This window comes from Mesoplodon mirus (genome assembly GCF_964341445.2).
Source record: "Mesoplodon mirus genome assembly, chromosome: 16".
Classification (NCBI taxonomy): domain Eukaryota; kingdom Metazoa; phylum Chordata; class Mammalia; order Artiodactyla; family Ziphiidae; genus Mesoplodon; species Mesoplodon mirus.
Window position 1 is genome coordinate 1,510,847 of NC_138992.1, and position 21,329 is coordinate 1,532,175.

A 21,329-nucleotide genomic window follows, 5' to 3' on the forward strand; every position below is an offset into this window, starting at 1 on the left:
ATATATTTCACAAAAGTTGCTTCCCCCCGCTCCCCCCTACCCCCACCGTTTAAGCGTACAAAAGACATTCTCGGCTCCCAGGTGCAACTAAAAACAAGCAGCCGGACTGCTCTCAGGCTACAGTCGGCCGACCACGGCATCAGGGAACCACTAACACCTAGAATCGCCATCGAGCGGAGCCCACGGAGCGGTCACAGAGACCCCCGCCAAGAGGAGAGCGATGAACGAGGCTTCCACGCCGGCGAAACCGCAACCTGGTTAAACAACTGCGGAGAGAAAAGCCCGCATCAGGTGAACGAGCTATGCCCCAAACTCCGCACAGCCGCCAGAGAACCGGAAGCGGCAATGCGCAAACCGGAAGCACGGCGGAAGGAGTGTGTCCTCCTTCCTCCCAGCCCCACTGCTCCCTCTGGCGCCCCTAGCGGCCCAGCCTCGCCTGGCGGCACCAGGAAGATCCAATGCAGCCCTTCTGCGGGGGGCTGTCCTGGGCGGGCACAGATGCTGGGTCAAAAACTAGTCATTGGCATACCCTGCAAACAGTAAACAAAAGAAATCTGGTAGAGTATCTAATATCAGACAAAGGTGATCCCAACACAAGAAGCTTTACTATCATAGAGAGCTTTTGGTAATTACAAAAGTGTTAATCCAAGAGGCTGAAATAATTCTAAAACAGTATGCATCTATTAACATGGCCACAAAATATAAAGCCAACATTAACAGAAATAAAAGAAGAATTGGTAGATTTCAGTATATTTTTCTCTGTGTACGATAGAACAAGTCAGGACATTAATAAAGGTATAGAATATTTGCACATCATGACTAACAATCTTGACTTAGTAACTGTCAACTTCAATAATATAACAGCCAGGTATTTTACCAGCAAAAATAAACTATTCCTGAGTTTACTCAGGAATAGCGAGAGGAATTTAGACTCGAGACAAGCCAGCTAGGGCCAACCATAGGCAAACCCAGAGAATGAGGAAGGGGAACTTGCTTTTATAGGGAAACAGGGGAGTTGGGCGGGGCTGTCGTGATAACCAAACAGCCCATTGGAGGAGCTGGGAGGCCGATGGATGGAGGCTTCCCATTGGTTCGGCTGCTGCAGTTTCTGACTGGCTGAGCTGCGGGTTGCAGAGAGCAGTGTCTTCCTTCTGCTAGAGAGGAAGTAGGGGTTCCTTCCGGTGGCAACGTATGTAGCCCCTTGTGTGTTCCCCTTGGGGTAATTGACTATGCATATAGGGGGAGTGCTCCCCACTCCAGGCCTGTCCCAACTACAAATTTAGCTGAGATTTCTTTAATTAATTCCACATAACATATATAGAGTATTACATACAACTGAACAATCTTTTCAAGGGACATGGAATATTCACCAAACGTTTGTCCATATGCTGGGTGTAAAGCAATTCTCAACAATTTCAATGGATTGAAATCATCTGGAGTGTGTTTTTTGACCACAGTGACATTCAATAAGAAACTAAGAACAAAAATTAAAAAACTCCCAAATATTTGGCAATTAAGCAATACATTCCTGAATAGCCTAAGACTCAAAAAAATCACAATGGAAATTAGAAAATATTTATATTAAATTACAACATGTCTATGACATATTATTACCTGTGGCATAGTGTTAAAGCCATGCTTATAAAGAGAAATTTGTGATCTGAAATCATATATTAACGGGGGAAACCTGAAAGTCAGAGATCTGAGTATCTATTTCAAGGAATTAGAAGAAGAATAACAAACCCAAAAGAAGTAGAAACAGGCTAGTAAAACAGAAATGCACAAAATAATTAAAAAATCAAAAGTTATTTCTTTGAAAAAAATAGTAAAACTGATAAATCCCTAGAAAGAATGATTATGACTAAGAGAAGACACAAATTATCAATATCAGGAATGAAAAGTATGACATGTCTACAGGTCATATAACCACTAAAAGGATACGGAAAAAGATACCATCTAGGGCTAAGCAAAGAGTTCTTAGAGTTGATGCCAGAAGCACAATCCATAAAAGGAACAATTGATAAAGTGGGCTTCATCACAATTAAAAACTTACGCCCTGCTAAAGATTCTGATAAGAAGATGAAAAGACAAACTACAGACTGGGGGAAAATATTTGCAAGGCACGTATCCAACAAAGTATCATCTAAAATTCTAAGGAACTCTCAAAACTCAACAATTAAAAAGAAGAAAATCCAATTAGAAAATGGGCCAGGGGACTTCCCTGGTGGTCCGGTGGTAAGGAATCCGCCTTCCAATGCAGGGGATGCGGTTCGATCCCTAGTCAGGGAATTAAGATCCCACATGCCTCGGAGCAACTAAGCCTGCATGCCGCAGCTACTGAGCTCGTGTACCTCAACTAGAGAGAAGTCCGCGTGTCGCAATGAAAGATCCTGCATGCCTCTATGAAGATCCTGTGTGCCACCACTAAGACCTGATGCAGCCAAAAAAATTAAATAAATAAATAAATAAAATGTTTTAAAAAAAGAAAATGGGTCAGAACGCATGAACAGACATTTCACCAATAAGCAGAGGTAGGTGGCAAATAAGCACATGAAAAGACTTTAAACAGCATTATCCTTTATGAAAGTGCAAATTAAAGTCACAATGAGATATCACTATACATCTATTAAAGTGCTAAAGTAAAAATAGTGACCACACCAAATGCTGATGAGGATGCATAGAAACAGGATCATCCATACATTGCTGGTGAGAATGTAAAATTATATCACCACAATGGCAAACAGTTTGACAGTTTTTTATAAAACTCAACATGCAACTACCATATGACCTAGCAATTGCACTCTTGAGTGCGTATTCCAGAGAAATGAAGATGTTCACAAGAAAACCCTCCTTCATTTAAAAGTGCCAAAAACTGGAAACGACCGAGATGTCCTTCAATGGGCAAGTGGTTAAACCAGCTGTGGTCCATCCATGTCATGGAATACTTCTCAGCAATAAAAAGCACCAAACTATTGAAACAGGCAACAACCTGGATGAATCTGAAGGGAATTATGCTGAGTGAAAAAAGCAACCAGTCTCCCCCTACATACTATGGGGATCCATCTGCATAATGATACAGGCTTTCTCAAACCATCCAGAAACCCAGGACCTGTTATGGGGAAGCCTCACAGTAGAATCCCCTGAGGATGAGAAGGCAGCCGAGTCTGTGCAGCCGGTGATCAATAAATGAATGAACAGTATGTGGCGAGCTGTTGTCCTAAGCTCGGTATGCACAGATCCACCCAGTGAGAAGGGCACTCACACCTTCTCCATCCTACAGGTGACAAAATGGAGGCTCGGTTGAACACTGAGCCTTTCCTCCCGGCCCAGGCCCCGCAGTGCTGCGGCCTGGAGCCCTGTGATCCTCTGGTGGAGTGCGCCCCGCCCGACAAGTACTGTGTGATTCTGCGCCCTGGTGAGCACCCACACCGCCTGGAGGCCCCCACACGCCCCGCTGGCCTCTCCTCGGCCCACCCAGACCCTCGGGGGACACCACGCCCTCCAGCAGGAAATCCGCAGGGGGCCCACCCCGGGGCTGTAGCGGGCAGGGACTACCCGTCCTTGTTTGTAACACTCACGCGTCCATACAAGGGTGGGTTAAGAGAAACTCTGTCAGCAACACAACACTGTCACAGCAAGGCCCCAGCATGGGCTTCCCGGCTTGAGTGAGTCCCTGTAAAATACTTGGGAGGGAGGGAGCAGGTGGTCCATGGATTCTGCAAGATGTGGGCACGGAAGGAGGATGATGCCTGGAACACCTGGCCTCGGCCGGCAGCCCGGCCGGGGTGCCTCTCCCGGGCTCCCTACCTCACATCATGGGTGGCAGGACCCCTGACCTGGGCACCTCGCACTGTGCTGGGGCCCCGGCCTGCCCTGCCCAACCACACCCAGACCCTGCCTTCTCCAGGCTCCCCCCACCCCCCCAGGGCAGGCCCCTCCTTCCTCCAACCTCCCGGGGTCCCCTCTTCAGGTCTGAGCAGCCGCGGGCTGAACCGGGGCCCCAGCTCTCGAGTAGGGCCTGCTGGTGACAGTGACAGGCAGGGTCAGGGCGCTGCTGGGCCCCGGGAGGTTGCGTGGTAGGGGTCTGTGCAGCAGGAATGGTTGACCTGGAAGGGGTGGCAGGGAGAGGGTGGAGACCTGAAACGAAGGGGGCCCTGGAAGCTGCCGCCCCTCAGAGAGAAGAGGTGTGACGTGGTGACGGTCAGTTATGGGCGCTGCGTGTGGTCCAGGAGAGGCCGGCCGGGCAGCTTTGTCTGTTTCTGCGAGGGAACAAGGAGCCCTCTCCCCTTGCAGGTTGCTGCCACCGTTGGGGTCACGTCTGCAGAGGCCCCAGCCGTGTTCCCCAGGCTCCCCACAGGAAGCAGGGGCTCTGCCACGCACGGGGCAGCCGAGCAGCCTCACCAGGGGCCCACCTTCTGGGCCGCAGCCCCTTGTCAATCCCGATGGTGACAGAGGCCCTGGCAGCCGGGACTCATTACAGGGGGGCACAGTGTGTGGCCAGAGCCCCCATGAGTGCACGGCAGGGCTGGGACCCATGCGGGGGTCTCCCCACCACCCAGCTGGCCATCGGCCTCCTTTCAGCCCAGGGACACCGTGCGGGAGCACAGGGCCCCTCCAGTGCCTCCCGGACCCTCCCCTGTCTGTCAGGCGGGGAAGGACCCTGCCCAGACACACTTGCGTGTCACTTTCTCAGGGGCCAGGGGACAAGCCCCCTTCTGGCAGAGCCCCAGCTAGCTGCAGGGGCCACAGCCAGGAGCTGCTCCTCCCTCAGCCACCTGGCAGATGGCCCCTGAGCACCTACTGTGCGCCCCTGGCTGTGGCCCTGGTACAAGGCAGGGACCACAAGGTCCCTGTCCTCGAGGGGCTTACTGGGGGGAGGTGGCTAGGAAACAGTGAGCCTCAAAGTGAGAGGGACCAAGCTTCTCCCCAGCGATCCCCAGCACGCCCAGGACCGCCCCCACCAGGTCTCCCTTCACACCCAGGGCCTCAGCTCCCTCACCCTGGACAGGACCAGACACGCTGAGGGCTCAGTTCCCTCCCTGGGGCGGGGCCTTGCCCAGGCCTGCAGTCTCCGCCTTCACCCCACCTCCCACTTGCCCCTCACTGCCCATCTGTCTGTCCATCCACCTGTCTGGCCCAGCGGCACTCCCTGAGTGTCCCCTCCAGGGGCAGCAGTCAGACCCAGCCTGACCATGTGGTCAGGGGGACCCCTGGGCTGACAAGTGGGGAGGGAGCAGTGAGGCGCCCCTGAGAAGGAGGGTTCTGGCAGACCCGGGCGGGTGGGGGGCACTGGGGGGCCTGGGACAGCGAGTGGAGGGACAAGAGCCCTCTGGCCGACTCAGCCTGGGCAGTGGCAGGGCGGTCATTCCTCTGCGCCCCCTCGTCCCCCACAAAGTGCCTCCAATAGGTCATGGTGCCTCCCCAAGCCTCAGTTTTCTCATCTGACCATGGGGATGGTAACTGGGCAGTCCTGGGGGACAGGGTGATCTCTGAGCCTCGGCTTCTGTGGATCCGGTGAGGAGGGGTCTGGGACCACAGCCCCTCGGAGGTCCTCACAGCAAAGAGCCAGCCCCTGCTGGGCGCCAGGCCCAAGGTATGAGTCCATCTTCTCAGTCAATCCTCCAACAGCCCCGGCCTAATATCCCATTTCTCAGGCCAGGAAGCTGGAGCTCAGAGCCTTCCAGGGAAGATGTGCCCACACTGGGCGGTGTCACCAGCACCTGCTGTGTCTTCTCAGTAGTAACTCAGAAACGGGTTAGTCACTGCTACCACTGGTACCAAATGGAACTCAGGTCCGCTCGCAAAGCCGGTCTACTCACAGCAGGTTGTGGTGAAGGAAAGTGTGGCGAAGGTCAGGGCACAGCTTCGACCCGCCAGGAGCTGGCAGCTCTGTTCCTCTGCTTGGCCAAGGCCTTAGAGGGCAGTGTCCTTCCTGGCACTGGTGGCCCTGATGGCACCACCCTAAACATTGCTCCTAACTATGCCAACCCAAAAGAGACGTTTGTTCAGCCTGCTGTCAACACCACTCATGAATGAATCCGTTTAACCCCAAACAACCACGGAAGCTGGCCCTCTTGTTACCCACCTTCTCTGGACAAGGACATTGAGGTGCCTTGAGATCGACCCTCTAGTCCTCTGGGTTCTGGGCCGGCTGCGAACAGGAGTCCCCTTCGGTCAGGCTCACAGGCTCCAGTGCGCTCTGCGCAGGACAGGTTGGGGGGAGCAACTCATGCTGACGCAGCACCACTGGGCTCTGAGCTGCCAGGGGCGGCATCTCAGGAACCCTGCTTAGCGGGCCGTGCTGCAGGCGTGCCAGCCGAGCCAGTGTCCACGGGGGACGGCGTCTTACCCGAGCGCCCCACTCGCTCCCCAGGGGCCCCTGCCTCCCTGCTAGCACTTTCCCTTCCCCGGAGGGTTGTGAAGCTCTAAAGGCAACTGTGCAGCCTGCCCTGTGTCCTTCTAATCCCGTACCCACCATTTCCTAGGGCTTTGCAGTCCCGGAAAGGGACGGGGTGAGCACAGGGCCTGACATTCACTCCAGAGCCGGAAATCCAGAGCAGATAAGTGCCCCCACATGTGTCAGAGGGAGGGGAAGACAGCCTGGGTGTGGAGAGTCACCGCGTCACTCCCTGACCCCAGGTGTCACGGGAGCGCCCGGTCTCCGCAGACCCACCCGCGCACACAGCGGAAGGCTCTCTGGGACACTCACACGCGAGATCCCGGAGCCCAGAGCGGGGCTGTGCCTGCAGTGCCCACGGCTCCAGGCAGCAGGACCTCCCGGCGGGCTGGCTGGGTGGGTGTGCACGGAGCAGGCACCCATGGGCCCTGGCCCTCTCTCCGCAGCCAGCCCCAGAGACATCCTGGTCATGAAGTCCTGCGCCCCGATGTGCCCCGGCAGCACCGTGTCCTCAGACGGGACCTCCCGGCGGGCTGGCTGGGTGGGTGTGCACGGAGCAGGCACCCATGGGCCCTGGCCCTCTCTCCGCAGCCAGCCCCAGAGACATCCTGGTCATGAAGTCCTGCGCCCCGACGTGCCCCGGCAGCACCGTGTCCTCAGACGGGACCTCCCGGCGGGCTGGCGGGGTGGGTGTGCACGGAGCAGGCACCCATGGGCCCTGGCCCTCTCTCCGCAGCCAGCCCCAGAGACATCCTGGTCATGAAGTCCTGCGCCCCGACGTGCCCCGGCAGCACCGTGTCCTCAGACGGGACCTCCCGGCGGGCTGGCGGGGTGGGTGTGCACGGAGCAGGCACCCATGGGCCCTGGCCCTCTCTCCGCAGCCAGCCCCAGAGACATCCTGGTCATGAAGTCCTGCGCCCCGACGTGCCCCGGCAGCACCGTGTCCTCAGACGGGACCTCCCGGCGGGCTGGCGGGGTGGGTGTGCACGGAGCAGGCACCCATGGGCCCTGGCCCTCTCCGTCTCCAGCTGTCCGGGCAGCCAGTGCAACAGCAGCACGGCCGTGGGTCTGATGGGCGGCCATGGGACCCTGAGGCTCAGCGCCTCCGCCAGGCTGCTGTGGGCGCCGCTCCAGGCAGCCGGGTGAGTCCCCCCGCCACTGCCACGGGCCGGCCCTGGCTCTCTCCTGACCACTCTCAGCCTGGACTCAGGCTGCACGGGGTCCGTCTGCAGCCCACGCATCCCCCCCCACAAGCCCCAGCGCTGGCAGGAAGAGCCCTTGTTTCCCTGTCACTCCTCCCTGCTCCCCCCAGGCCACACCAGCCCCCCTCCCTCAGGGAGCCACCGATGTGGGGACACCCTCAGCCCTCTCCAGGGCTCCTGGGGTCCCCTGACCATCCGGGAGTGGGATGGGCACCTCGATTCTCCCCAGCACCCGCCATCCCACTTCAGGGGCTTCCCCTGGGGCTCCGAGAGGTCCTGCCTCCCAGGACCCCTGTGCTCCGTGGCCATCGGGTCCCTCCAGCCGCCTCCCGTGCGGGCAGAGGCAGATCTGAGGGTTGGGCTTTCCACGCGCCCCGCCGGCCACTCCCCTGCCCACGCGGACGCTCGTTCGTCCACAATTGGCCCCTCTTCCCCTCGCTCTCCCACCTTCCCGTCCACTGGTCAGCTAGAACGTTCACGCATCACAGACCCACGGGGCCTCCTTCTTTCCTGCCTCCGGGGCTCAGGGTGCTGAAATCGGGGAGGGACGGAGCCTCTGGAAGGCCACTGGCACCCCGGCCAGCCCCTGCCAGGTGAAGTTAGACCTATCCCACGGTACCCTGGTTGCCCACGGGGGCAGCATCGGGACTGGGAGGTGGCCCTACCTCCCCCAGAGGCGACCCCCCAGGGTGTTGAGAGAGAAGGAATAAAGCTGCAGGGCTGCTCTGAGCTCAGTCTGAGACGTGGGGTCCGGTGAGTTTTCTCGTCCTCGGTCTTGGGGGCCCCGCTGTGCCTTGGAGGGGCAGGTGGCACTTTATGAGGGGGGTCCTCAACAAGGCACATGCTCAGGTGGGGATGCAGCACTTTCCTCTTCTCTAAGAAGCCAACTTCTGTCCTGAACCCCTTTGGCCAGAGAGGCAGAAACATGCTTTCAGCAAATCCCAAGTTGGGGGCTGACACGGCACCCCCCGGGTAGCCCCTCGGAGCCTCAGTGTCCCCCAGCATGGGTGGTCAGCTCTGTGCCCACCCCTGCCCATCGTACATCCCCGATCAGGGCACGCCAGGCACCCGGAGCTCTGAGTCTCCTCCCAGGGCCCAAAGCCCCCAACTCTCCAGAAGTTTTGCTCCTCCACACATCTGCCCAGGGCCCTTCCTCAGGAGCCCGTCTACCTGCCCCAGAGGGAGGAAGGCCCTTCCTGTTCCCGGCAGCCACCTCTCTGGCCCCAAGTCCTGTGTGCCCAGCCACTGTTGGTCCCCTGCTCCTGTAACAGGGCAGTGGTGGCCGTTCCATCGGGGAGCACAGCGGTCCCAAGAAGTGCAGGGCAGCAGAGGTTTCAAGCCAGTGGGAGGGGGCCTGCCCTCTTGTGGGACTTCTGCCCACTGTCTGCACCTTGGGCTGTCTGGAGGACAAGATAGGCTGAGGGTGCCCTGCCTTGAAATAAGGGTGTCAGGATTCCCTTGGGGGCCCTCCCAGCCCCCAGCACAGCCAGGCCTAGAGGCCCAGGAAGAGGTGTTTATGGGGCACGTATGGGGCAGCCATCCCAGCAGCAGAGGTGGAGCTCAGGGTTGGACCACTCCACCCAGCCTTAGAAGCTTGGGGTTTCTTCTCTTAACGAAAGTGGAAATTTCCTTTCTTGCCTCTCTTGTCTGACCAACCTTCCCTCTGGGGCAGGCCCCACCCCTACAAGTCCCAACGGAGAACCACAATGGAAGCCACATGACGACACATGGCCACCTCCTCCAAGAGCTTCTGTGTTCAGAAGTAGGGGTGGGGCAAGGGGGCTGTTTCCAGGTGAAGACACTCACTCTCCCTCACTACAGATGAGCAAACTGAGGCACAAAGAGCCTTCCGGACCCTTTCCCGGCCCCCTGGTTCCTGGTGGGGGAGTGGTGGTCTGCACCCAAGCCTGAGTTCTCTCTACGCCCACCTACAGGTGCCCCCCAGTCATTAAATCAACAGACACTCAGGGATCACGTGGACACTGAGACACCACGGTGACACAGCAGACCTGGGGGCCGTAGCCCGCAAACCGACAAGCAAAGGTGGGCCCGCACGTTCTGACGGGGACTCGGGAGGAGGTCGGGTGCTGCAGGGCTCACTGGCCTCTCAGAGGGTGAGGCTGTGGCTGTGATCCTGACCACAGGCAGGCAGCCGGATGGCAGGTGCAAAGGCCCGGAGGTAGGGGAGGGCTGGAGGGACTTCAAGAGGACCCCTGGTGGGAAGCCTGAGGGTGGGCACCTGATGCGCCAGCAGAGCAGGGCTCTCGGGCAGCGGGGCAGGGAGGCTGGCTCTGACCCTGGAGCCCCCACTTCTGCTGCTGGTTTAGGGAGGAGCGTTTAGGGAGCGGGGGGGTGGGGCCGTCCATGGAAGGCTCAGACTTCGACCTGTTATTTCTGAAATCCTTGAGGGAGGGTGGGGTGGGAGGGCAGGGAGGCAGCTGGAGCTCAGAGGGCTTGGGAGCAGGGGTGGCTCTGCAGTCTTCTGGGTTAGAAGCCCAGACCGCCACCCAGCAGGGGTCCTGGAGCACCAGGCCCTCCGTGTGCCCTGGGCTTTGCAGTCAGAGCTGCTTCCTCTGCTCTGGGCACATCCCTTGGGGCTCCTGGGCCTCTGTGAGTCACCTTCCCTCCAGCCAGGGGGGCCACCCCTGCTCCCTTCTTACATACGTCCCAAGTTATGACGGCACAAACCCTCTGATCCCCTGAGCCCCTGGGATTGTAGTCATGAGCTCCTGGCAGGCCCAGACTGGGACCCAACTCCCTGCCCCAGGGCTGTACCCACACCCAGAGCGGGCTGCAACAATATGCAAACTCCTGGACCATGACTGGTGCCAGAGCCGTGTCCTTGAGGCCACCAAGCTGAGCAGAGAGCGTTGGAGCTGGGCTGTTCCGGACTCCAAGCTCAGCAGCTGCCTGAAGCCTGGAGGAGCAGGCACCCGGCCCTGTGAGGACAGAGTGCCCCCAGCTCCCAGGCCACGTGGCTGCTGCAGATGCCGCCCTGCTGGCTCCCATCGCCCTGTGCCCGGGAACCGTGTCTGCAAAATGCAGGGTCTGCAGAGAGGCTGCCCACGTCTGAAGTCGGGGCCTCACTGCAGACTGAAGTCTTCCCCGACACATAGTCCCAATTCCACAGTTTCATCAGCTGTTTCCAAAAAACTTTTTTTTTTAAATTCTAGGTTGTCCTGGCCATATTTTAGTGGGGCTTAAAGAGTGGCAGCACCCAAAAAGGGGTCATTTCCTGTTCCTAAGGGGCAGGGGACAAAGTGACAGGGGTGCAGGGTTGCCAAGAAAAGGAATTTCCACTGCCCTGTGTAAGGGGTACTAGCGCCAAAGGCGGACAGACACGGAGCGCGTGATTTGTATTAGATATTTATTCCCCTCTTAAGGGATAGGATCAGTGATGTCCTCCCAAAGCCTTTCTCCTCCCCAGTTAACATAATCTTAAATAAAAAGGGAGTGTCTGCATGTGAGGTGTTGCAAGTTCCAGAGCTGCCTGCCAACCACCTGCAGACCTAAGGCTCTCAGAGTGCCACCAGGTTTCACTCTGTGGTCTTTGAGAATTACTGTTTTCTCTTGTCAGGGGTAGGTGTGCGTATAAATGAGAAAGGGAAGAGGAGAAAGGAGAGAGGAGATAGAGAAACATCCCTGTAGTTATTTCCTAGAGGACATGTAAGAGGAATGAGTAGATGGGTAGATGGTGGATGGTTGAATGGATGGATGGACAGATAGATAGATGGATAGACAGATAGAAGATGGATGAATGCATGGATAAAAGGATGGGTGGATACATGGATGGATAGGTAGATGAGTGGATATACGGATGTGGAGGATGGATGGATGGATAATGGATGGGTGGATGGATGCATGCATGATGGATAGATGGATGGGTGGATGGATGCATGCATGATGGATAGATGGGTGGATGGGTGGGGAGGTGTTGGGAGCAAGTGAGGACAGAGAAGTGAGGTGGACAGTGAGAAGGGTCCCGTGGTCACTACCCCAGACCCTATACCCATGCCTTCATGGAAGGATGCGGCTCACACCCGAGGGCTTCGCCCTCATCACCCAGATCCCCAAGTCCCAGTGTCCTCTCAGCGACACAGCCAGAGAAGCTGACAGTCAGGGCCCATGTGGGGCTTCGTGGAGAGGTGCCCAGTGCTGTTTCTAGGAGTTGCTGTGAGCAGGCGTCCTGTGAGGCCTCTCTCAGGGGGATTGGTCTCTCTTGGCCCTAGGGCTCCTGCCCAGCCACTCCTGGCAACAGGCTGTGCTTCAAGGCAGGGAAGGGCTGCCCATGTGGCTACTCCCTGGATTTTTGGTTGGCAGAGCAGGAAAGAGGGGCCCCGCATGTATGAGAGGCCAGCGCAGAGGGGCAGAGCCGGCCTTGGACCACAGCCCCAGCCCAGCCCAAGGATATTACCTGCATCCAGAAGCCTCGCCCAGCGATGGGGAGAAGGTGTCTCTGGAGAAGGGCAGCTGGTGGCCAGGGTCCCAGGGGATGATCTAGGATGGATGGGGCCACGTCAGGCCCTGGGCAGTTGGTGAGAGAGACCTACATCTAGGCCCGCGGCCCTGGGTATAAAGGCAACTCTCCTGCGCCAGGAGGGAGGAGTGGAGAGGCCAGGGTGAGGGTTACAGCCCCATGCTGGGGGGCCAGGCCCAACTCTGGCTCCCACTCACTGACTGGGTGACCCTGGGCAAGGCCCTGCCCTCTGTATGTCAGCTGAGGGAGGCCCCGTATGCGAGCAGGTGTGTGACTTACAGGAACAGAGCAGGCCCGAGGGAGACCCTGCATCACTCCACTGCCTGACTCAGGGGAAGTCACCTCACCCCAGCTGGGGAAGAAGAGAGAGACAGAAAGGGAGCATGACCCCCAAGGCCATGCACGGCCCCTGAGCCAGACCCTGGCTCCCTTGCCGGGATGTCCTTCCCCACTCCACCCTGGGGAGAGCCCCCCTGGGTCCCTCGGCCTCCCTGATCATCATGCTCACGTGGGGTACACACAGAGCCTCACATGTCCACCCCCTCGACATCTCCCCAGCTAGTCGGGGGGCCCTGAAGCCTGGACCCTGTCTCTCCTCGTTCAGTCTTTGTTACACCCTCTGTGCCTGGCACGTGCTGAGTCCTTCTAAAACTCTGTTGAAGGAATGAAGAGGGGGTGAATGGGGTGCCTTGATGTGGAGGGAAGTTTGGGGGTGTAGCTGGGGCCAGGGCTGCCCTTTTGGTGACCTGAGCTGAAGAAGCCTGTCTCAGCCTGAGGTTTGGAGGCGCCCACCCTCAGCCCGGGGCAGGCCTGGGGGCCTTTTGGAGGGCCTGGGGTGCCTGCTGTGCCACGCTGAGCCAGGCGCTTCCCTCTCTGGGCCACACTCCTGCTCTGTGTAACCCCAGTGGCCCTGGCCCCTCTCCCATGCCCAGGCTGAGACGAGGGGGAGAGGGCAGGAAGGCAAGGTGCAGGGAGGGGGCCCGGGCAGGAGAACCTCAGCTGCAGGCAGAGACCTGGGCTTGTCTTGGCGTCTGGCTTCCTGGCCAGCTGAGTTCAGGGAGCAGGCAGGGCTAGCGGGTGGGTGTAGGGGGTAGTATTCCCTCCAAGGCCTCTCCTGGGTGTCACACCTGCTGGTACTGTCAGGTCTAGGGACCCAGGCCGATAGGAGGGCTCGGGTTCTGGAAAGCAGCTGCTCTCTCCAGCATGTGAGGGTGGAGGGAAGGAGGGGTCAGTGGTGACAGAAACAAGTGCCAGTTTCTGCCCCACTCCCAGATGACCTGGTGCCATCCCGGTCCTCTCTGGTCCTTATTTCCTCACCAGTGAAAGGGGTTGGTAGGGGACGAGCTTCAGGGCTCCTCTCTCCCCTGAACCCGGCCTCTAAGACCGTGGTGGCCAGAGCACTGCCTGCAGGAAGCCCTCCCCGACTGCACCATCCTGATAACTCCCAGTTCTCTGAGAGCTCCTGTCATTGGAATCACCCACTTTCTCCCACAAGTAAAGTGTATCTGGGGTTGATGTTTCTGCTAGGAAGCCCCAGGGGAGGCAGCTCGCGTCCTCGTGGGCAGCCCTGCCGGGGCAAAGGCCTCCTTCCCACAGAACAGGACCAGCTGCCGCCTCTGCTCCAGTGTCTAGCCCTGCCACCAGGGCACACAGCCACGTAAAAGCCTGAGGTGCCTCACGGAGGTGGATTGGGGGTACAGGGCCCCCTCCAGCCCCACATGCGGGGAGCCCCCTGCCCAGCGCCCTCACGCCCAGACCTCCACTCCCAGTCGGCCCGACATCCCTCGATCCTGCAGCGCCACCGGGCCCGACAGGAAATCCAATCCCCCAAACCTATTTTTCCAGCAGCTTCCATGACCCTTGGCCCAAGTAGTCCCCACTCCCCACCTGCCATCCGCCACCCCTTGCCCTGTCACTGAGCCCTGTGCCCTGCTTCCCAGGGCCTCCTGGGCACCCTCCCTCCCACTCCGAGGGAGGCCTCGGAGCTCAGAGTGACTTTCTCTGGATCAGGGCCCAGGGACCCCCACGTCACCTGCCTTGTCAATCCAGACCCCAGCTGCCTTAAACAAGCCCCAGGGACCAACCAGTAGGACAGGCAGCCTTCGCGGGCTGAGGAGGCTGATGGGGGGCTGCCTCGGGGGCTCCTGCCTGCCCTCTCCCTGTGCCTCCCAGGATCCTGGAAGGCACCGCAACACCACCCCTCCACCATCGTGTAGGTCCTGCAGGTCTAGTGACTGCTTCAGGGTGGGCACACCTCTTTGGACCCCCAGCATCACGATATGCACCCTTGACTCGGCAGGGAGGAGGTGAGGCCCAGCTCAGGAGCCAGCTTGCCCGGGGGCCTGCCAGGAGGAAAGGCCAGGGGTCTGGAGCCCAGACCTGACCGGCCTGAGCCGCTGCTCCAAAGAGCCTTAGGCTGGCCCAGATCCCCACAGCAGGCGCTGCCCCACCAGACCCTCAGGGGCGTGTCCACCGGCAGGTTCGGCTGTTGGCAGCGGCCCAGGGCCGACCTCCATCGGTGCCCCGGCCCCACTCAGCGTCATCACAGCCTGCCTCTGCAGGTCCCACCCGCACCTCCCAGCAGGGTCTGCCGGGCACATCGGAGAAGTAGTGGGGTCCCAGGGCCAGCAAGCAGACGGGGAAATCTGCGGGGAGAGGGACAAGGGAAGGGGGAGCCTATGCGCAGAGGTCCGAGTCCCCCCTGTGAGCACGGCCGGAGGGGGAAGGTGGGGCGGGACCTGCCTGGCAGCCCCCAGCTGAACCCCGCACCAGGCGGGACCCTAGGCCTGGCCTGGAAGAGCACACACTGCCTTTCAGGACCAAAGCAGACACAGAGCCACTGTCACAAGGCAGGATGCAGGCAGCTGCTGGAGGAGGGTCGGGCTGGAGCATGGCGGAGGGAGCACTTGGTGAGGAGGGGTCCTGGGGCCTGGAAAGATGGGAGGCAGGGGCGGTGGAGACGATGGGGGGTTGAGTCTTTGCCTCCACACCACCCCCTCCCCAGCAGTCCAGCCCCTGCCCCTCCTCCGAAGCCCCAGGCCCCCTGGACTTCACATCCCTCTCACCCAGTTGGTGCTCACCTCTCCGCAGGCACATCTGGCATCCACGTCCCTGCCCCGAGGGCTTCTCTTTCCCCTTCTCCCCCAGGTCCAGACATCTTAGTGAACACTTCACTTCCCTAGGGTCTCTTCCCAGGACCCCTGGGGGTCAACCTAGCAACCCAGAGCCCCCGGGAGCCCAAGAATGCAGGGCCTGAGCCTCCTCCTGCACCACACCCCTCGGCCCCGAGCACAGCACTGGGCACACCCAGGGCACCCACACAGGTTTGGGACTCTGTGACCCTATCTGAGGGTGGAAGTCAGAGACAAAGTGGAAGGTCAGAGACAAAGTGACCGGGCTTCCCTGGTGGCGCAGTGGTTGAGGGTCCGCCTGCCGATGCAGGGGACACGGGTTCGTGCCCCGGTCCGGGAAGATCCCACATGCCGCGGAGCGGCTGGGCCCGTGAGCCATGGCCGCTGAGCCTGCGCGTCCGGAGCCTGTGCTCCGCAATGGGAGAGGCCACAACAGAGAGAGGCCCGCGTACCGCAAAAAAAAAAAAAAAAAGACAAAGTGACCAGAGCTGGGCAGAGGACAGAGAGAGGAGGCGGGCTGCAGAGCCAGCTGAGGCCGCTGTCCACAGCCCAGAGAGGGGCAGGCGGTGGGGCGGTGGGGGGGTGGGGGGGTGGAGCTGGGGCAGAGATCCCTCCAGCTGGCAGGGCAGGGGTGTGCCTCACTGGAGGGCGTGGGCCAGGCAGGGAGGGGCAGGTCCCCGCCCCTCCCTCCCACCAGCACCTGTCCCAGCTATAAGGCCTCCGGAGAGGAGGGGCTCCCACTGCTCCGGGGAACGCCCAAGATGAAGACAACCCTGCTGTTCCTTGTTGCCCTGGCTGTGGCTTCTGGGCCAGGTGAGGGGCTGGCTGGGGGCTGGGGGTAGTGGGGAGCCGGACCCTGGAAGCCTGGAGTTGCTCACCTCTAGGCACAGAGAACCTTGGCGTTGTGAACCCTAGAACAAAGTGAATCCCGCATCTTAACTTTGTGGGATCACAGACTTAACAATATTTCAGAATCAGAGAATCAACCCCGAGAATCAGACATTCTAAGAGGGAGCGATGCTGGGAGTTGTCTTGAGATGCCTCTCCTGGGGAAAGACAGATACCCAGGGTTCAGCCCCTGATCCCCCTCTCCAGGGCCCAGGGCCCTCCTGGGTCACCCTCCCCCCCACCCCACAGGCTCAGCATGGCCAACCTGACAGCCTCCGGGACCCCAACGCAGCCTCAGGTCCTCACCGTGGGCTGCCCACCAGGAGACAGCCCCCAGGGTGGGGACTGCAGCCAGGTCCTGTGAGCCACTATTAGCAAATCCCAGAGCCTCTGATGCCCCTGGGGAAGGGTCTTCAGTGCACCCCATACTGGCCACCTCCTCACTGGTCCTCTAAGGATGCCCGGCACTGGACAGCTCCTCCGTGTGGGGTGCCAGGGCCCCAGCAGACGGGGACTGTCACCTCCTGCCTCCTGAGGCTGCGTGCAAGACCTGAACCCTGGCGGGGCCCAGGGACCTCAGAGGGGACTGACCTAGGGCAGGGGTGACAGACGGCTCTGTCCAGGAGGAGTCTTTTCCGGCAGTAAACCCAGGCCTCCCTGTCTCCCTGGGAGGTCTCCCTGGGGCCTGCTGAAACCCCTACACCCTCGCCCCCAGCCCAGGCTCTCCGGTGTCACGTATGCACAAGCTCCACCAACTGTGAGAATCCTCAGACCTGCCCAGTCAACTCAAACTTCTGCAGGACCGTGACCAAGGGTGAGCGATCTGGGGGAGGGGAAAGGGACCCCTGCAGGACACTCCAGGGCTCTGTCCCGGTGTCCCAGGGCTTGGAGGATCATCCCTGGGGAGGATGGTGGGCGTGATCTCGGTGACCGTCCGGTCACGGTGGCGATGGAAGCTGGGAACTGGCACTTGGGAGGCCCTGGGGGTGGGAGGTGCTGCCGGGCCTGACCTCGCCCACCCGTCCCCAGTGGAGCCCCTATCTGGGAACCTGGTGAAGAAGGACTGCGCGGAGTCGTGCATGCCCATGCACAGCCTGCAGGGCCAAGTCAGCACGTGGTCCTCGACCACCCTGTGCTGCCAGGTCGACCTGTGCAACGAGAGTCAGCAGAGCGCTGCGCCCGCCCGCGCCCTGCTCACCAGCGCCCCCCTCGGCCTGGCGCTGGCCCTGGGCCTCCTCGCCCTCACCTGGGCCCCCGGCCTGTGACCCTCGGGACCGGGGCCCCACCCCCTCTTCTCCCTGACCAGAATGGGGGCTCAGACACCCTGGCTGGGGGCTCCCCTGGACAGTCTAGGGCAGGGCGGCGGGTGCGGCACGAAGAGCTGCTGGCTTGGAGCCGCCCCTCCCCCAGCACAAGAAGACGCCCCTCCCTGAGCAGCGCGGGGAGGAGGGGGACAGGAGGCATTCGGCTCCCTGCAGGCTTCAGATTCATTCTGTCTGGTTTCCGTTTATTTTTCTACCCAAAGCCCTGCACAGGAATAAATGGTTGCAAACCAGTGTGGTCGTGTCTGTGCTCGTTACGGGGGTAGAGGAGGTGGGGGGGAGCCATCCACACAACCAGGCCCCCAAGTCCCAAGGGTTTGTCACCCAGGGCCAGTCTTGGCAGCGTGCATGATGTCTGGAGGGCCACCGTCACCCTTCACCCCCGGAGGGGACACGACCCTCCCCAGGCACCTCCTCTGCAGCCCCAGACAAGGAGGGCCCTCCTGGGGGAGGCCTGAGTAGGCGCGCCGGCAGAAGTTTGTAGGTGGAGCAGGGATGCGAGGCCATAGCTCCTCACCAGGCCGCCGCCAGCCTGCCTGAGACCACGCGGTGGAGCCCCTCCCTGCAGGGCCGCCCCGCGCACCCTGCCAGCCCTTCCCCCACCCCTCACGGCCAAGCCCCGCCTGCCCAGGCTCGCCCGGGTCCCACCTTGTCCTACCAGGTGACCTTGAGCAACACCCTCTGCCCGCGGCAGGTCTCTCCCGCTCCGCGCTCCCGTGGGCTGCGATGCGACCGTAGCTCCTGCTGCGGCGGGAATATTCCGAGGACCAGCGCCCCCGCCCCCACGCGGTGGCCACCGGAGAGCCGGGCCTTGGGAGGAGCTGCCAAGGGGGGCATGCCTCTCCCCTCCCTCAGAGCCCACTCTGTGCCCTCGGCACCCGGCACCCGGGGCAGGGAGTGGAAAGGCCGGATCAGACACGCGGGGCCACTGAGGTCGGACGTCAGACGGGCGGGGACGCACAGGGCGCGGACCATCCCGAGTCCTCGGGATATCCCACAGCAGGCCGGCCGTGTGGCTGGGATTTGAATCAAGAGGTCGGGGGCAGGGACATCCGCCTCCGGAGAGGGGAGGGCGCTCTGAGCTGGGCCAGCTGGAGCCAGGGAGCAAAGTGTCTCCTGGTGCCAAACTCCAGAGAAGACCCCCCACCCCCCATCTGGAAGCCAGGGGTGCCGTCAGCAAACTTCAGGGGGCAGAGGGAGGAGGAGGCCGCCACACGGGGTCAGGGAAGGCTCCGCAGAGCAGCCATCCCTGAAGGGACACCGAGGCCACCTGGGCCCCAGGTTAGAAATCCCCACCAGGTGGAAGAAGTTAACTACATGATGACCAGGCTGTAGCCATGACATAAGCTGCCACAATTCTGAGAACTGGCCTCAAAGAAATGGGAACAAACCAACCCTGGGAATGAAGATTAACTGTATCTGAAGCAATCAAGATGATGCTGATCAGACCACTGATGGCCAATTTCAAGGTGACTGTCAGAGCTGCCTGTGGTGTTTCTGCATGGAGCCCCCTCCCTCTGTCTGTCAAAGCTCTAGCCCACTGATTTTTTTTGGGGGGGGGTCGGCCTTCGGACAGGAGTTCCCCCCGCCCTGGTCGCCAGCCTCGGAAATAAACCTAACTTTCCTTTTCACCAACCTGGCCTCTTTATTGGCTTTTGAGCAGCGAGCAGGCAGACCCCACTTTTGGTAACAATGTCATTCATAAAGTTCCCTTGTTATTTTTGTGATGCCGTTATGGGCTGTCACAAGGCTCCCTTTGTCATTCCTGATATTAGCGATCTGTCTTGTCTCTTTTCCTTCTGAAGAGTCTGGCTAGGGGGTTAAAAATTGTATTGATATTCTCAAAGATCAGCTTTTGGGTTGACTGATTTTCTCTATTGATTTTCTACTTCTATTTCCTTGATTTTTTTGCTCTTAGTTTTATCATTTACTTTATTTTGCTTACTTGGGGTTTGATTTACTCTTGTTCTAGTTTCTGAAAGTGGGATCATAGGCCATTGTGTCAAGAGCTTTATTTTTTCTCATACAAGCGTTAGTGCCAAAACTTTCCTTCTAAACACTGCTTTAGCTGCATCCACTAACTTTGATATATTGTGTTTTCATTTTCATTCAGTTGGAAATACTTTCTAATTTCCTTTAAAATTTTTCCTTTAGCCCACCGGTTATTTAGAAATATGTTGCCCAGCTTCTAAATATTTGGTGATCTTATTTTTCTGTTCTTGATTTCTTGATTTAATTCCACTGTAGCCCAAGAAAATAATTTGTAGGATTTCAATCCCTGTAAATTTGTTGAGATTTATTTTATGGCCCACAATAGGTCTAACTTGATCAGTATTCTGTGTGTTCTTGAAAGGAACAGGCTCTCCTTCTGTACTTATCAAGTAGCTCACGTGGGCTGGTAGTGTTATTCAAGTCTCCTTTATCGTTATTCATTTTCTGTTGACTTCTATGAGCTCTTAAGAAAGGAGTGTTGAGCTTCCCTGATGGTGCAGTGGTTAAGAATCCACCTGCCAATGCAGGGGACACGGGTTCGAGCCCTGGTCCAGGAAGATCCCACATGCCGCGGAGCAACTAAGCCCATGCACCGCAACTACTGAGCCTGTGCACCTAGAGCCCGTGTTCCGCAACAAGAGAAGCCACTGCAATGAGAAGCCCGCGCACTGCAACGAAGAGTAGCCCCCTGCTCACCACAACTAGAGAAAGCCCGTGTGCAGCAACGAAGACCCAATGCAGCCAAAAAAAAAAAAATTCTCTAAGAAAGGAGTGTTGAAATCTCTGGCTGGAATCATGAATTTTTTTTCTCCTTTTTGTTCTATCAGGTTTTTTGGCTTTGTGTGTTTTGAAACTCAGTTGTTAGGTGCATAAACATTTAGGATTGCTATGTCCCCTTAATGAACCGACCCTTTTATCATTATGTAATGCCCTTCTTTATTCCTGGCTATATCTTTTGCTCTAAAATCCACTTTGTCTGAGATGAATGTGGTCACTCCTGCTTTCTTTTAATTACTGTGAGCCTGGTGTCTCTTCCTCCGTGCTTTGCCTTTTAACCTACATGTGAACTTACATGTACAGTGGACTTCTTGAGGGCAGCAGAGACATGGCTCTTTCTCTTTTTATTTAATCTGACAACCTCTGCTTCCTAGTTGGGGAGTTTGGACCATTCAGTGTGATTAGAGGTGTCATGGGTTTAACTCTCTCCTCCTGCCTTCTGTCTTTTCTCAGTCCCACTTGTTCTTTTTCCTTTCCCCTCTTTTTCTGCCTTCTTGTCAATGACCAGATTACTCTCTGTGATTCCATTTTATCTCCTTTGTTACTTTATTAAGTAGAGCTCTTTGATTTTTCTTTTCTTGCTCTTTCTTTATTTTTTTTTTTAATTCTAGAAAAGAATTCTTTTTGCCTTTGCATGTCTGAAAATATCTTTATTTCCCCTTCACTTTACAGAGATGTTTTTTGGGGGCATATAATTCCAAGTTCTTTGTTTTGGTTTTGTGTTTTGGTATTTCAAATGTTGCTTCACTGTGTTGGCTTGTACTGTTTCTGACAAGAAACCTGTTGGCGTCCTTCTCTTCTTGTGCGTCACACAATGTCTGCTTTTAGTGGTTTCTCTTTATCACTGTGGTTTTTTTTTTAATTAATTTATTTATTTTATTTTTGGCTGTGTTGGGTCTTTGTTGCTGTGTGCAGGCTTTCTCTGGTTACAGTGAGCGGGGGCTACTCTTCGTTGCGGTGCGTGGGCTTCTCATTGCAGTAGCTTCTCTAATTGTGGAGCATGAGCTCTAGGTGCGCGGGCTCAGTAGTTGTGGCTCGCGGGCTCTAGAACATAGGCTCAGCGGCTGTGGAGCACAGGCCCAGTTGCTCCACGGCATGTGGGATCTTCCCGGACCAGGGCTCAAACCTGTGTCCCCTGCACTG

At 58.2% G+C, this 21,329-nt stretch overlaps 1 protein-coding gene across 1 annotated transcript; it reads left to right on the top strand.

Moving 5' to 3' along the window:
• Positions 1–15,920: 15,920 nt before the first annotated feature.
• LY6D (lymphocyte antigen 6 family member D) lies at positions 15,921–17,360 on the top strand (the record flags this gene model as incomplete). Its single annotated transcript, XM_082601100.1, has 3 exons — positions 15,921–16,020; positions 16,811–16,909; positions 17,125–17,360. Exons 1-3 carry the CDS (start codon positions 15,969–15,971, stop codon positions 17,358–17,360), a joined length of 387 nt encoding a protein of 128 aa, XP_082457226.1. The 5' UTR covers positions 15,921–15,968.
• Between the last annotated feature and the right edge of the window lie 3,969 nt (positions 17,361–21,329).